This window comes from Scyliorhinus canicula, chromosome 15, assembly GCF_902713615.1.
Source record: "Scyliorhinus canicula chromosome 15, sScyCan1.1, whole genome shotgun sequence".
NCBI lineage: Eukaryota > Metazoa > Chordata > Chondrichthyes > Carcharhiniformes > Scyliorhinidae > Scyliorhinus > Scyliorhinus canicula.
Genome location: NC_052160.1, coordinates 77,881,518 through 77,893,463, shown reverse-complemented (window position 1 = coordinate 77,893,463; position 11,946 = coordinate 77,881,518). Strand labels below are relative to the sequence as shown.

General features: G+C 48.4%; 1 protein-coding gene across 1 annotated transcript in view; it reads left to right on the top strand.

Annotated features, from left to right (window-relative positions):
* The first annotated feature begins 252 nt into the window (after positions 1-252).
* Positions 253-11,946, top strand: part of LOC119978247 (voltage-dependent L-type calcium channel subunit alpha-1S-like) — a 642,412-nt gene continuing 630,718 nt past the window's right edge. Inside the window, 2 exon segments of the mRNA XM_038819727.1 lie at positions 253-352; positions 3,258-3,397. Of these exon segments, the coding sequence (XP_038675655.1) occupies positions 338-352; positions 3,258-3,397 (155 nt within the window). The 5' untranslated portion in view covers positions 253-337.

The following is an 11,946-nucleotide window of genomic DNA, read 5'->3' as shown; positions in this document are numbered from 1 at the left end:
GGACTCCATGGGACCCTGGAGGACTCCATGGAATGGAGAGACCGCTGGAGTGAGTTCCAGCGGCCTCTGCATTATGCGTCTCCAATGGTCTTGGCACCTCCCCATTTTCCGAGGTCGATGCCCTCAGATGGTCACTCTGCATTGCTTTGAGTGAGTCTTACTCCGTATCCAACTCTGTTCTATGCAGGCCCTGGGATTGTTTGATGGGATCTTGTGTTAGTGGGATGTCCTTAACACAATTGACAGACCATTCGAAATTATCATCTTAATTACCATCTTTGCCAATTGTGTGGCTCTGGCTGTGTTCTTGCCTCTTCCAGAAGATGACACCAATTCCATGAATTTCAAGTTGGTAAGTAGGTTGTTTGTGTGTCCAGAAGATTATTCCTGAGAAATGAGCAGGGGAGTGATGAGGTTTCTGCACATACCTTCCACCCGGATGTTTCCTGTATCTCAGCTAACCACCCTGTGCCATGAGGGAAGCTGTGCAAAATAGTTTGATGGAAAAAAAGACTAGGACAGTCCTCGAGGGGTCTTTCCTCCCACATTCAAACCTAACTCCAGTTTTAATTTGGAAAGTCAACTGGAGAGAAGTGGAGCGAATCTTTACCCAGTTTTAAAAAATTTATGGTGTTATACATCACAAGCACAATTTTGGCCCGTGTCTGTTCTTCAGGATTCATGGGAATGATCCGTTAATGTCCATATGATGAAACACAATTAATGTAAAACTTAAATCTGAAATCAATTCGAGCTGCTTAACCAGCTGGCAACATCCCAGTGTTACCACCTGCCCTTTGATGTTTTTCAGTGTCTCTCATAGAAACATAGAAAATAGGTGCAGGAGTGGGCCATTCGGCCCTTCGAGTCTGCACCAGCATTCAATATGACCATGGCTGATCTCATGTGTGGGATCTTGTCAAAATCCTTTTGAAAGTCCAGGTATATATCATCCACTGGTTCACCCTTGTCCACTCTACTGGTCACATCCTCAAAATATTCCAGAAAATTTGTCAAACATGATTTCCCTTTCGTGAATCATGCTGACTTGGACCGATCCTGTCCCTGCTTTCCAAATGCTTTGTTATTTCATCCTCGATAAATCCAAAACATAGATCTAACAGAGCCATCCACAGCCCCCTCTCCACTCCCCAACCCCACCTCCACATTCACCCTCTCCATTCCCCCTTTCCTGCCTTCCACCGCTCTACTTTCCCCCCCTCTCCACTTTTCCCCCCTCTCCGCCTTGGCCCCCTTTCCACCTTGGCCCCCTCTTCACCTTGCCCTCCACTCCGCCTTGGGCCCCTCTCCGCCTTGGGCCCCTCTCCGCCTTGCCCCCTCTCTGCCTTGACCCCCTCTCCGCCTTGCCCCCCTCTCCGTCTTGACCCGCACATCCGTTTTGCCCCCCTCTCCGTCTTGACGGCCTTTCCGCTTTGCCGCTCTCTCCGCCTTGCCGCTCTCTTCGCCTTGGCCTGCTCCCCGCCTTGGCCCCCTCTCCGCCTTGGCCCCTTCTCTGTCTTGACCCCCCCTCCGTCTTGACTCCATCTCTGCCTTGAGTCGCTCTACGCCTTGGCCCGCTCTCTCCGCCTTGGCCCGCTCTCCTCTTTGTCCCCCACTCTGCCTTGCCCCTCTCTCCGCATTGGCCCGTTCTCTGCCTAGCCCCCCTCTCCGCCTTGCCCCTCTCTCTGCCTTGCCCCCCTCTCCATCTTGATGCCCTTTCTGCCTTGGCCCCCTCTCCGCCTTGGCCCCCTCTCTGCCTTGTCCCCCTCTCTGCATTGGCCCCCTCTCCGCCTTGGCCCCCTCTCGCCTTGGCCCCCTCTCCGCCTTGTCTCCCTCTCCGCCTTGTCCCCCTCTCCGCCTTGTCCCCTTCTCCGCCTTGACCCCCTCTCTGCCTTGTCCCCCTCTCCGCCTTGGCCCCCTCTCTGCCTTGTCTCCCTCTCCGCCTTGTCCCCCTCTCTGCCTTGTCCCCCTCTCCGCCTTGTCCCCCTCTCTGCCTTGTCCCCCTCTCCGCCTTGTCCCCTTCTCCGCCTTGTCCCCCTCTCCGCCTTGTCCCCCTCTCCGCCTTGTCCCCTTCTCCGTCTTGGCCCCCTCTCCGCCTTGACTCCCTCTCCGCCTTGGCCCCCTCTCCGCCTTGGCCCCCTCTCCGCCTTGACTCCCTCTCCGCCTTGGCCCCCTCTCCGCCTTGGCCCCCTCTCCGCCTTGGCCCCCTCTCCGCCTTGACTCCCTCTCCGCCTTGGCTCCCTCTCTGCCTTGGCCCCCTCTCCGCCTTGGCCCCCCTCTCTGCCTTGGCCCCCTCTCTGCCTTGGCCCCCTCTCCGCCTTGGCCCCCTCTCTGCCTTGACCCCCTCTCTGCCTTGTCCCCCACTCCGCCTTGTCCCCCTCTCCACCTTGGCCCCCTCTCCGCCTTGTCTCCCTCTCCACCTTGACCCCCTCTCTGCCTTGTCCCCCTCTCCGCCTTGTCCCTCTCTCTGCCTTGCCCCCTCTCCACCGTGACCCCCTCTCCACCTTGACCCCCTCTCCTCCTTGTCCCCTCTCCGCCTTGACCCCCTCTCTGCCTTGCCCCCTCTCTGCCTTGCCCCGTCTCTGCCTTGACACCCTCACTGCCTTGTCCCCCTCTCCGCCTTGTCCTCCTCTCCACCTTGTCCCCTCTCCGCCTTGACCCCCTCTCTGCCTTGTGCCACTCTCCACCTTGGCCCGCTCTCTTCTCATTGGCCCGCTCTCCGCTTTGCCCCCCACTCCGCTTTGCACCTCTCTCTGCCTTGACCCCCACTCCACCTTGACCCCCTCTCCGCCTTGACCCCCTCTCCGCCTTGACCCCCTCTCCACCTTGACCCCCTCTCCGCCTTGACCCCCTCTCCACCTTGACCTTCTCTCCACCTTGACCCCCTCTCCGCCTTGACCCCCTCTCCGCCTTGCCCTCCTCTCCGCCCTGCCCCCCTTTCCACCTTGCCTCCCTCTCCACCTTGCCGCCCTTTCCACGTTGCTGCCCTCTCTGCCTTGCCCCCTCTCCGCCTTGCCCCCCTCTCCGCCCTGCCCCCCTCTCCGGCTTCTGCCTTCCACCTTCCCCTGCTCCATCTTATGCCCCATGAATGTGCTCACTGACTGACCCTTTGGCCTGGCTCCACCGGGTAGCCGTTCTCAATCTATTGACTCACAAGAGCGTTGTTGATGGGTTTGTCAACTAATCATTGTCTCAGCTTGGATTGTCTGGATTCCAGCACCAGCTGAATCACTTTCTCATTTTCTGTCTCGTGATAGGAAAAGGTCGAGTATATCTTCCTGATCATATTCACAATTGAAGCGATCTTGAAAATCATTGTGTATGGATTCCTATTTCATCCAGATGCCTATCTCCGTAACTTCTGGAATGTACTGGATTTTGTGATTGTTTTTGTCGGGTAAGTCCCATAATTGTCAGTGATGAATGGTCTGTTTATTCCCACAGAATATTCACACTTTGGTTTTTAAAAAAAAGTATATTTAGTAAGGTTTTAAATTTTGGAGAATAATGCAACAAAATTGCAAAATAGTACATTGGCATGAGCAAAAAGGAAAAAACGGTTCAACATGTACGAGTACAGAGTGAAACAGGAGAACAGCATCACAGCTGGCTGGATGCAATCATTAGGCAGAACTGGATACGTATACAGCTCCACCAGAGACCGAGGGGGTAACAGGATGAGGCCATGAAAACATGGTAGCACGGTGCACATCCTCCCATGCGGCACAAGCCTGCAATCATAGAACATACAGTGCCGAAGGAGGCCATTCGGCCCATCGAGTCTGCACCAACCCACTTAAGCCCTCACTTCCACCCTATCCCCATCACCCAATAACCCCTCCTAACCTTTTTGGTCACTAAGGGCAATTTATCATGGCCAATCCGCCTAACCTGCACGTCTTTGGACTGTGGGAGGAAACCGGAGCACCCGGAGGAAACCCACGCAGACACGGGGAGCACGTGCAGACTCCACACAGACAGTGACCCAGCGGGGAATCACGAGAAATCAGGATAAACTTTCCGCACGATAATCGGGTACACACCAACGTACATTTCGCTCAACTCCAGCAGCGCCAAAGGCAACAACTCCTCCCTTTGGATATCAGACCCATCTGCACACATGTAGAAACCAACGATGGATTCATCATACCCACCTGTACAAAAAGAAAAGAAAATTCTAAGGGGAGTTAGATGCAAACCACACAATGCAACTTCACCCCAATCCAGGCCCTGGGCAGAACCAAAGTCATTACATACAATTATGGAGAGAGGATCAACAATAGCAAGTTTGGATTGTGATCAAACCTTCAGGGCCTCCCAAAGGGCAAAAGGAAGGAGGGAAGAACTAGAACTGCAGGATCAGGATCCAACCCAGGCCCCATTCTTTCTCGGCGCCTGCTGAGCACTCACCAATGCAGAAAAGAACAGGTTGTCAAATCAACAAAAGGAGGCAACAGGATATCCACCAGACAGGATACGGCTCATCCTCAGGCCCTTGTGCACCATTAGCACTGCTGCCTCACAGCACCAGGCGTCCGAGTTCAATTCTGGCCTTGGGTGACTAACTGTGTGGAGTTTGCACTTTCTCGCCACCAATGTCCTGATAAATCCGGATTCAGTTTCCTTGCTAATTGCAATCCCGCTGCGCCCTGGCCCACCTCAGAATCTTTTCCTTGTCCTGGAACTTGTATATACGCACAATCACCACCCGCGCTGGCTCCCTCGCTCTTGGCCTTTGCCTCAGGGTGGCTTGAGAGTGCTCCGAATGGGGCTATTTTGAGGTGACGTTTCTCGTGTTGGATTGGGTGCGGGGTACAGGGGGAAGGTCCATGGAGGAGGGCTGGAGAGAAGCAATGAAGGGGAGGGTACACATGGGATGGGTAGAGGGGGTGGGGATGGTTTTGGGTTGGGGCCTTCAGATGGGAGTCGCCATGCTAGCAAGAAATGCTAGTGAATGGAAGTGAAGTAGGGTGGGGAGCTGTGGTGGTTAGCCAGTGTGGGAGAAGTGGGGGGGAGGGAGGGGGCTTGGGGTGGGGGGGGGTGCGATATCGCAGTTATGGAGGGTGAGTTTGGTCATGGACAGGGTGGGAGGGCCATCTTGAATGAGCTTGATTCACAGTGTGGATGGGAGGTGGAGCCGAAGGGTATGGATGGTGGACTCTAGTGGGGAGGGGAGACGGAAGCCTCTGGTGAGAATTGTGACATGGAATGTCCATGGACTTAATGAGCCGCTTAAGCGGTCCCGAGTATCCACGCACTTGAAAAGTTCAAGGGCATTGGTGATCTTCCTGCAGGAGAAGCACCTCTGGTTGAAAGATCAGGTGAGGTTGAGGAAGAGGTAGGTGGGGCAAGTGTTCCACTCAGGGTTTGAGTCAAAGTCATGGAGGGTCGCCATACTTCTGATGAAGAAAATGGGAGTTATGGGGGCCAGGGAGGTGGTGGGATCCGGGGGGGGGGGGGGGGGGGGGAGGGTGGGGGGGGGGGGGGGGGGGGAGGTAGGTTTGTGACAGTGTGTGGTGTTGGTGAATGTGTATGTGCCTAATTGGGACAATGCGGATTCATGAAGAGGCTATTAGGAGCTGTCCGTATTTGCACTCCCACCAGCTGATTGTGGGGGAGATTTAGACCATAAGCATATATTCCACCAGCAATTCTGAGTGTAGTTAACAATGTGCAGTTAAATGAGGAATAAATTCCCTGGCTGTCCTCTTAATAATAATAATAATCTTTTATTGTCACAAGTATGAGGTTACTGTGAAAAGCCCCTAGTCGCCACATTCCGGCGCCTGTTCGGGTAAGCTGGTGTGGGAATTGAACTCGCGCTGCTGGCCTTGTCCTTGTTATGGGCCAGGGTTTAGAGAACCCCAAAGTGTATCATGGAGTTCACCTGACCCACAACTTTTAATAGATTGTGGTATGGGGAGCACATGGCCCACTCTTCAGGTGTGGTGCAGCAGAAATGGAAAAGTATTTGTTTAAGCAAAACAATGTTTATTCTATGAATTCAAGTTAACCTTTTTAAAACAAACAGTGAGCATCTTAACAATCATTAATTCAAATGCAGCCCCCAAAGAATACAACACTAAGTAATCCTTTAAGCTTCCTTTTAACATCCATAAGACTTAAAGCACCTTTTTACCAGAAGCACACCAGGATAAAGTCACTACTGTTAGTAGTTTTAAGTCACCAGGATCGATTTACAGTCTTTAGATTACAGAGAGAGAGACCCATTCACCTTCTGGCCGTGACTGCAGCTATCCAATTCTGAAAACGAAACTAAAACACACCCTGAGCAAACAGCCTAAAACGAAAGTACAAAGCTGACAGACAGCCCAGCTCCACCCACTCTAACATCACTGCAGTAATAAACACCCATTTCTTAAAGGTACTCTCACTACAGATATTTATATACATACCCATTTGTAAACACCCATTTCTTAAAGGCACTCTCACTACAGATATTTATATACATACCCATTTGTAAACACCCATTTCTTAAAGGTATTCTGACATGACACCTCCCCCCAAGAAAAAAAATAAACCATCCACTCCAAGATGGTTTTATTTTTAATCTTTTCACTATCCTTTAAGGAATGCACACAGTAAATATACTTTTTTGGTTAAAACAAAACAACACACGCAAACAGGTATAATAAAGTCCATTTTTCTTTTGTTCTTCTTCCTCCAACTGAAATCCTTCTCAATTGAGTCTCTTTGAACGAGAAGGTCCTTGCACGATCCGTCCATTTCTCTACGCCTCGGCATTTCTCTTTAAAGTCATATACTTTAGTTCAATCTGATCACAGAGTCCCTTGTAATTCTCCAACACATGAGCATTGGTTATCACAGCTTTCAGGCAGTCAAATGCCTGTTGAAAGTCTGCTGTCCACTGAAATTTTCAATGTTTCTTCAGCAAGTACATCAGTGGAGGAACCATGCTACAAAAATGTTTCACCAATGTTCGATCAAATCCACGCATGCCAAGTAATCACATTATTTCCCTTTGTCTAAAGGGTATCGGAAACCCCTCAAGGAAAGTGGCTTGGGCTTTTCCAAATTCACTTTTGGCTAGGTTTATCACCAAACCCGCCTCCTGAAGTCGATCGAATAACTCCATCAGATGTTTTAAATGTTCTTTCCATGTCTGGCTGAAAATTACCAGATTGTTGATGTATACTGCACAATTGGGTAATCCTGAAACGACTTTGTTCGTTAACCGTTGAAATGTGGCTGGAGCGTTTTTATGCCAAATGGCTTAACATTGAATTTGTATATGCCATCTGGAGTCTCAATAGCTGAAATCTCCTTCACCCTTCTGGATAAAGGTACCTGCCAGTAACCTTTAAGTAAATCCAATTTAGAAATAAAAGCTGATTGTCCCACTTTATCAATGCAATGCTCCAAATGTGGGATAGGATAAGAGTCCATTCTTTTAATTGCATTAACCTTTCTATAGTCCACACACAACCGTTGGGTACCGTCTCGTTATGGTACCATCACGATGGGTGAGCTCCATTGGATGCAACCCATTTCAATTATGCCATTTTTAAGCATACTCTCAAACTCTTTGTTAACTTGTGCCAATTTTAAAGGGTTAAGTCTGTATGGATGTTGTTTGATTGGAACAGCATTTCCCACATCTACATCATGTATAGCCATTTTAGTACTTCCCAATTTATCTCCACAAACTTGCCCACGTGATATCAATAACTCTTTCAGGTCAGTTCCTTTTTCCTCTGGAAGGTAACTCAACAATTTACCCCAATTTTTAAGAACATCCTCATTTTCCAATTTAATTTGAGGTATGTCAAATTCACAGTGATCTGGATTTGGTTTTTCACTTTGATTTAGAATCATTAAAACCTCCTCCATTTCCTCTTCTTTCCTTTCAAAGTACCTTTTAAGCATATTCACATGACACACTCGGTGAGTCTTCCTTCTATCTGGTGTTTTTACCACATAATTCATCTCACTTAATTTCCTTTCAATCTGAGAAGGTCCACAAAACCTAGCTTTTAAAGGTTCACCTACCACTGGTAACAACACTAAAACTTTATCTCCAATGGCAAAACTACAAACTTTGGATTTCTTGTCCGCTACCCGTTTCATCACATTTTGTGCAACTTTTAAATGTTGTCTGGCCAATTCACCTTCTCTATTTAATCGTTCCCTATAATTTGACACGTAATCCAATAATGTAATTTCCGATTTCTCACTCACCAATTTTTCCTTAATCAATTTAAGTGGTACTCTTCCCTCATGACCAAAAATTAGTTCAAAAGGACTGAATTTGGTTGACTCATTAGGTTCATCCCTAATTGCAAACAGTTTGAATAGAATCCCTTTATCCCAATCCTCTGGATAATGGTGACAATAAGCCCTCAGCGTTGCCTTTAGTGCCTGATGCCACCTTTCTAACGCTCCCTGCGATTCTGGATGGTGCGCATTTGACTTAAATTGTTTTATTCCTAAGGTATCCATAACTTCTTTGAATACCCTCGGGGTAAAATTCGATCCTTGATCCGATTGTATTTCTGCAGGTAGTCCATAAGACCATAAGACCATAAGACAGAGGAGTGGAAGTAAGGCCATTCGGCCCATCGAGTCCACTCCGCCATTCAATCATGGCTGATGGGCATTTCAACTCCACCTACCAGCATTCTCCCCGTAGCCCTTAATTCCTCGCGACATCAAGAATTTATCTATCTCTGCCTTGAAGCCATTTAGCGTCCCGGCCTCCACTGCACTCCGCGGCAATGAATTCCACAGGCCCACCACTCTCTGGCTGAAGAAATGTCTCCGCATTTCTGTTCTGAATTTACCCCCTCTAATTCTAAGGCTGTGCCCACGGGTCCTCGTCTCCTCGCCTAACGGAAACAGTTTCTTTGCGTCCACCCTTTCTAAGCCATGTATTATCTTGTAAGTTTCTATTAGATCTCCCCTTAACCTTCTAAACTCCAATGAATACAATCCCAGGATCCTCAGCCGTTCCTCATATGTTAGACCTTCCATTCCAGGGATCATCCGTGTGAATCTCCGCTGGACACGCTCCAGTGCCAGTATGTCCTTCCTGAGATGTGGGGCCCAAAACTGGACACAGTACTCCAAATGGGGCCTAACCAGAGCCTTATAAAGGCTCAGTAGCACATCGCTGCTTTTATATTCCAACCCTCTTGAGATAAATGACAACATTGCATTCGCTTTCTTAATCACGGATTCAACCTGCATGTTTACCTTTAGGGAATCCTCGACTAGCACTCCCAGATCCCTTTGTACTTTGGCATTATGAATTTTCTCACCGTTTAGAAAGTAGTCTATGCTTGGATTCTTTTTTCCAAAGTGCAAGACCTCACATTTTCTCACGTTGAATTGCATCAGCCATTTCCTGCACCACTCTCCCAAACTGTCTAGATCCTTCTGCAGCCTCCCCACTTCCTCAGCACTACCTGCCTGACCACCTAACTTCGTATCATCGGCAAACTTCGCTAGAATGCCCCCAGTCCCTTCATCCAGATCATTAATATATATGGTGAACAGCTGCGGCCCCAACACTGAACCCTGTGGGACACCGCTGGTCACCGGCTGCCATTCCGAAAAATAACCTTTTATCCCAACTCTCTGCCTTCTGTCAGACAGCCAATCCTCAACCCATGCCAGTAGCTCACCTCGAACACCATGGGCCCTCACCTTACTCAGCAGCCTCCTGTGTGGCACCTTATCAAAGGCCTTTTGGAAATCCAGATAGACCACATCCACTGGGTTTCCCTGGTCTAACCTACTTGTCACCTCCTCAAAGAATTCTAACAGGTTCGTCAGGCACGACCTCCCCTTACTAAATCCATGTTGACTTGTTCTAATCCGACCCTGCTCTTCCAAGAATTTAGAAATCTCATCCTTAACGATCGATTCTAGAATTTTACCAACAACCGAGGTTAGGCTAATTGGCCTATAATTTTCCATCTTTTGTCTTGATCTTTTCTTGAACAAGGGGGTTACAACAGCGATCTTCCCATCGTCCAGGACTTTCCCTGACTCCAGTGATTTTTGAAAGATCTCAACCAACGCTTCCGCTATTTCTTCAGCCACCTCCCTCAGAACTCTAGGATGTAGCCCATCGGGGCCAGGAGATTTGTCAATTTTAAGACCTTTTAGCTTTTTTAGCACCATCTCTTTTGTAATGGCAACCATACTCAACTCAGCCCCCTGACCCTTTATAATTTTTAGGATATTACTCATGTCTTCCACTGTGAAGACAGACGCAAAGTACTTATTAAGTTCTCCAGCCATTTCCTCGTCTCCCATCACTAGCCTTCCAGAATCAGTTTGAATTGGCCCAATGTCTTCTTTGGCCTGTCGTTTGTTTCTTATGTATTGAAAGAAACCTTTACTATCATTTCTTATATCACTGGCTAGCCTGCCTTCATATTTGATCCTCTCCTTCCTTATTTGTCTCTTTGTTAACCTCTGTTTGTTTTTGTAGCCTTCCCAATCTTCTGATTTCCCAGTGCTTTTGGCCACTTTATAGGATCTCTCTTTTTCTTTGATACATTTCCTGACCTCCTTTGTCAGCCATGGCTGTCTAATCCCTCCCCGGATAATCTTTCTTTTCTTGGGGATGAACCTCTGTACAGTGTCCTCAATTATGCATACAAACTCCTGCCATTTTTGCTCTACTGTCTTCCCCACTAGTCTCTGCTTCCAGTCGATTTTCGCCAGTTCCTCTCTCATGCCCTCGTAACCTTTATTTAACTGTAACACCATTACATCCGATTTTGCCTTCTCTCTTTCAAACTGCAGACTGAACTCAACCATATTATGATTGCTGCTTCCTAAGTGTTCCCTTACTTTAAGATCTTTTATAAAGTCTGGTTCATTACATAGCACTAGGTCCAGAATAGCCTGCTCCCTTGTGGGCTCCATGACAAGCTTTACTAGTCCATATCTAGTAAAGAATTTAAGTAACTCCTCCACAATCTTTTTAGCTGCAATATTATGTACTGGAATGGCCTCTGGAAACCTAGTAGACACATCCATTATAGTCAAAAGATATTGATTCCCACTTTTCGTTTAGGAAGCGGTCCTACACAATCAATTAGGACCCTTGTAAAAGGTTCCTCAAATGCTGGAATGGGCATTAAGGGCACTGGTTTTATCACTCCTTGAGGTTTCCCTATCACTTTTTAAAAAAATAAACGATTTCATTGAGGTATTTTTGACATATAAAACAGCAACATTATACATTATAGTGTACAAAAAGCAAATAAGACATAATGCAAGCATTGGCTCTCCTCTTGCAAGAATCTGTATAAGCAACTCCCTACGGTATGCTACCTTAACCCCTCCCTTCCCGCCCCCCGCTGACGATTAATTCTCCACGAAGAAGTCAACGAATGGCTGCCATCTCCGGGCGAACCCTGACAGTGATCCTCTCAAGGCGAACTTAATTTTCTCCTGCCCGAGAAAGCTCGCCTTGCCCGAAAGCCATACTTCAGACTTCGGAGGCTTTGAGTCCCTCCATGCCAACAGTATTCGTCGCCGGGCTACCAGGGAAGCAAAGGCCAAGACGTTGGCATCTTTCTCCTCCTGGACTCCCGGGTCCTCCGAAACCCCAAAAATTGCCACCTAAGGACTCATTGCTACCCGAGTTTTCAATACCCAGGACAAGACATCCGCGAATCCCTACCAGTAGTCCCTTAGTTTAGGACACGCCCAGAACATGTGCACATGGTTCGTTGGTCCTTCGGCACATCTAGCACATTTGTCCTCCACCGTCATGTGGGCCCGATGTACAACCTTGAACTGGATCAGACTGAGTTGATGGCGCAAATCATCGTGAATGACTATGATTTAGTGGCCATTACTGAAACATGGTTAAAGGATGGTCACGACTGGGAGTTAAATATCCGAGGGTATCAAACTATTCGGAAGGACAGAGTGGATGGTAAG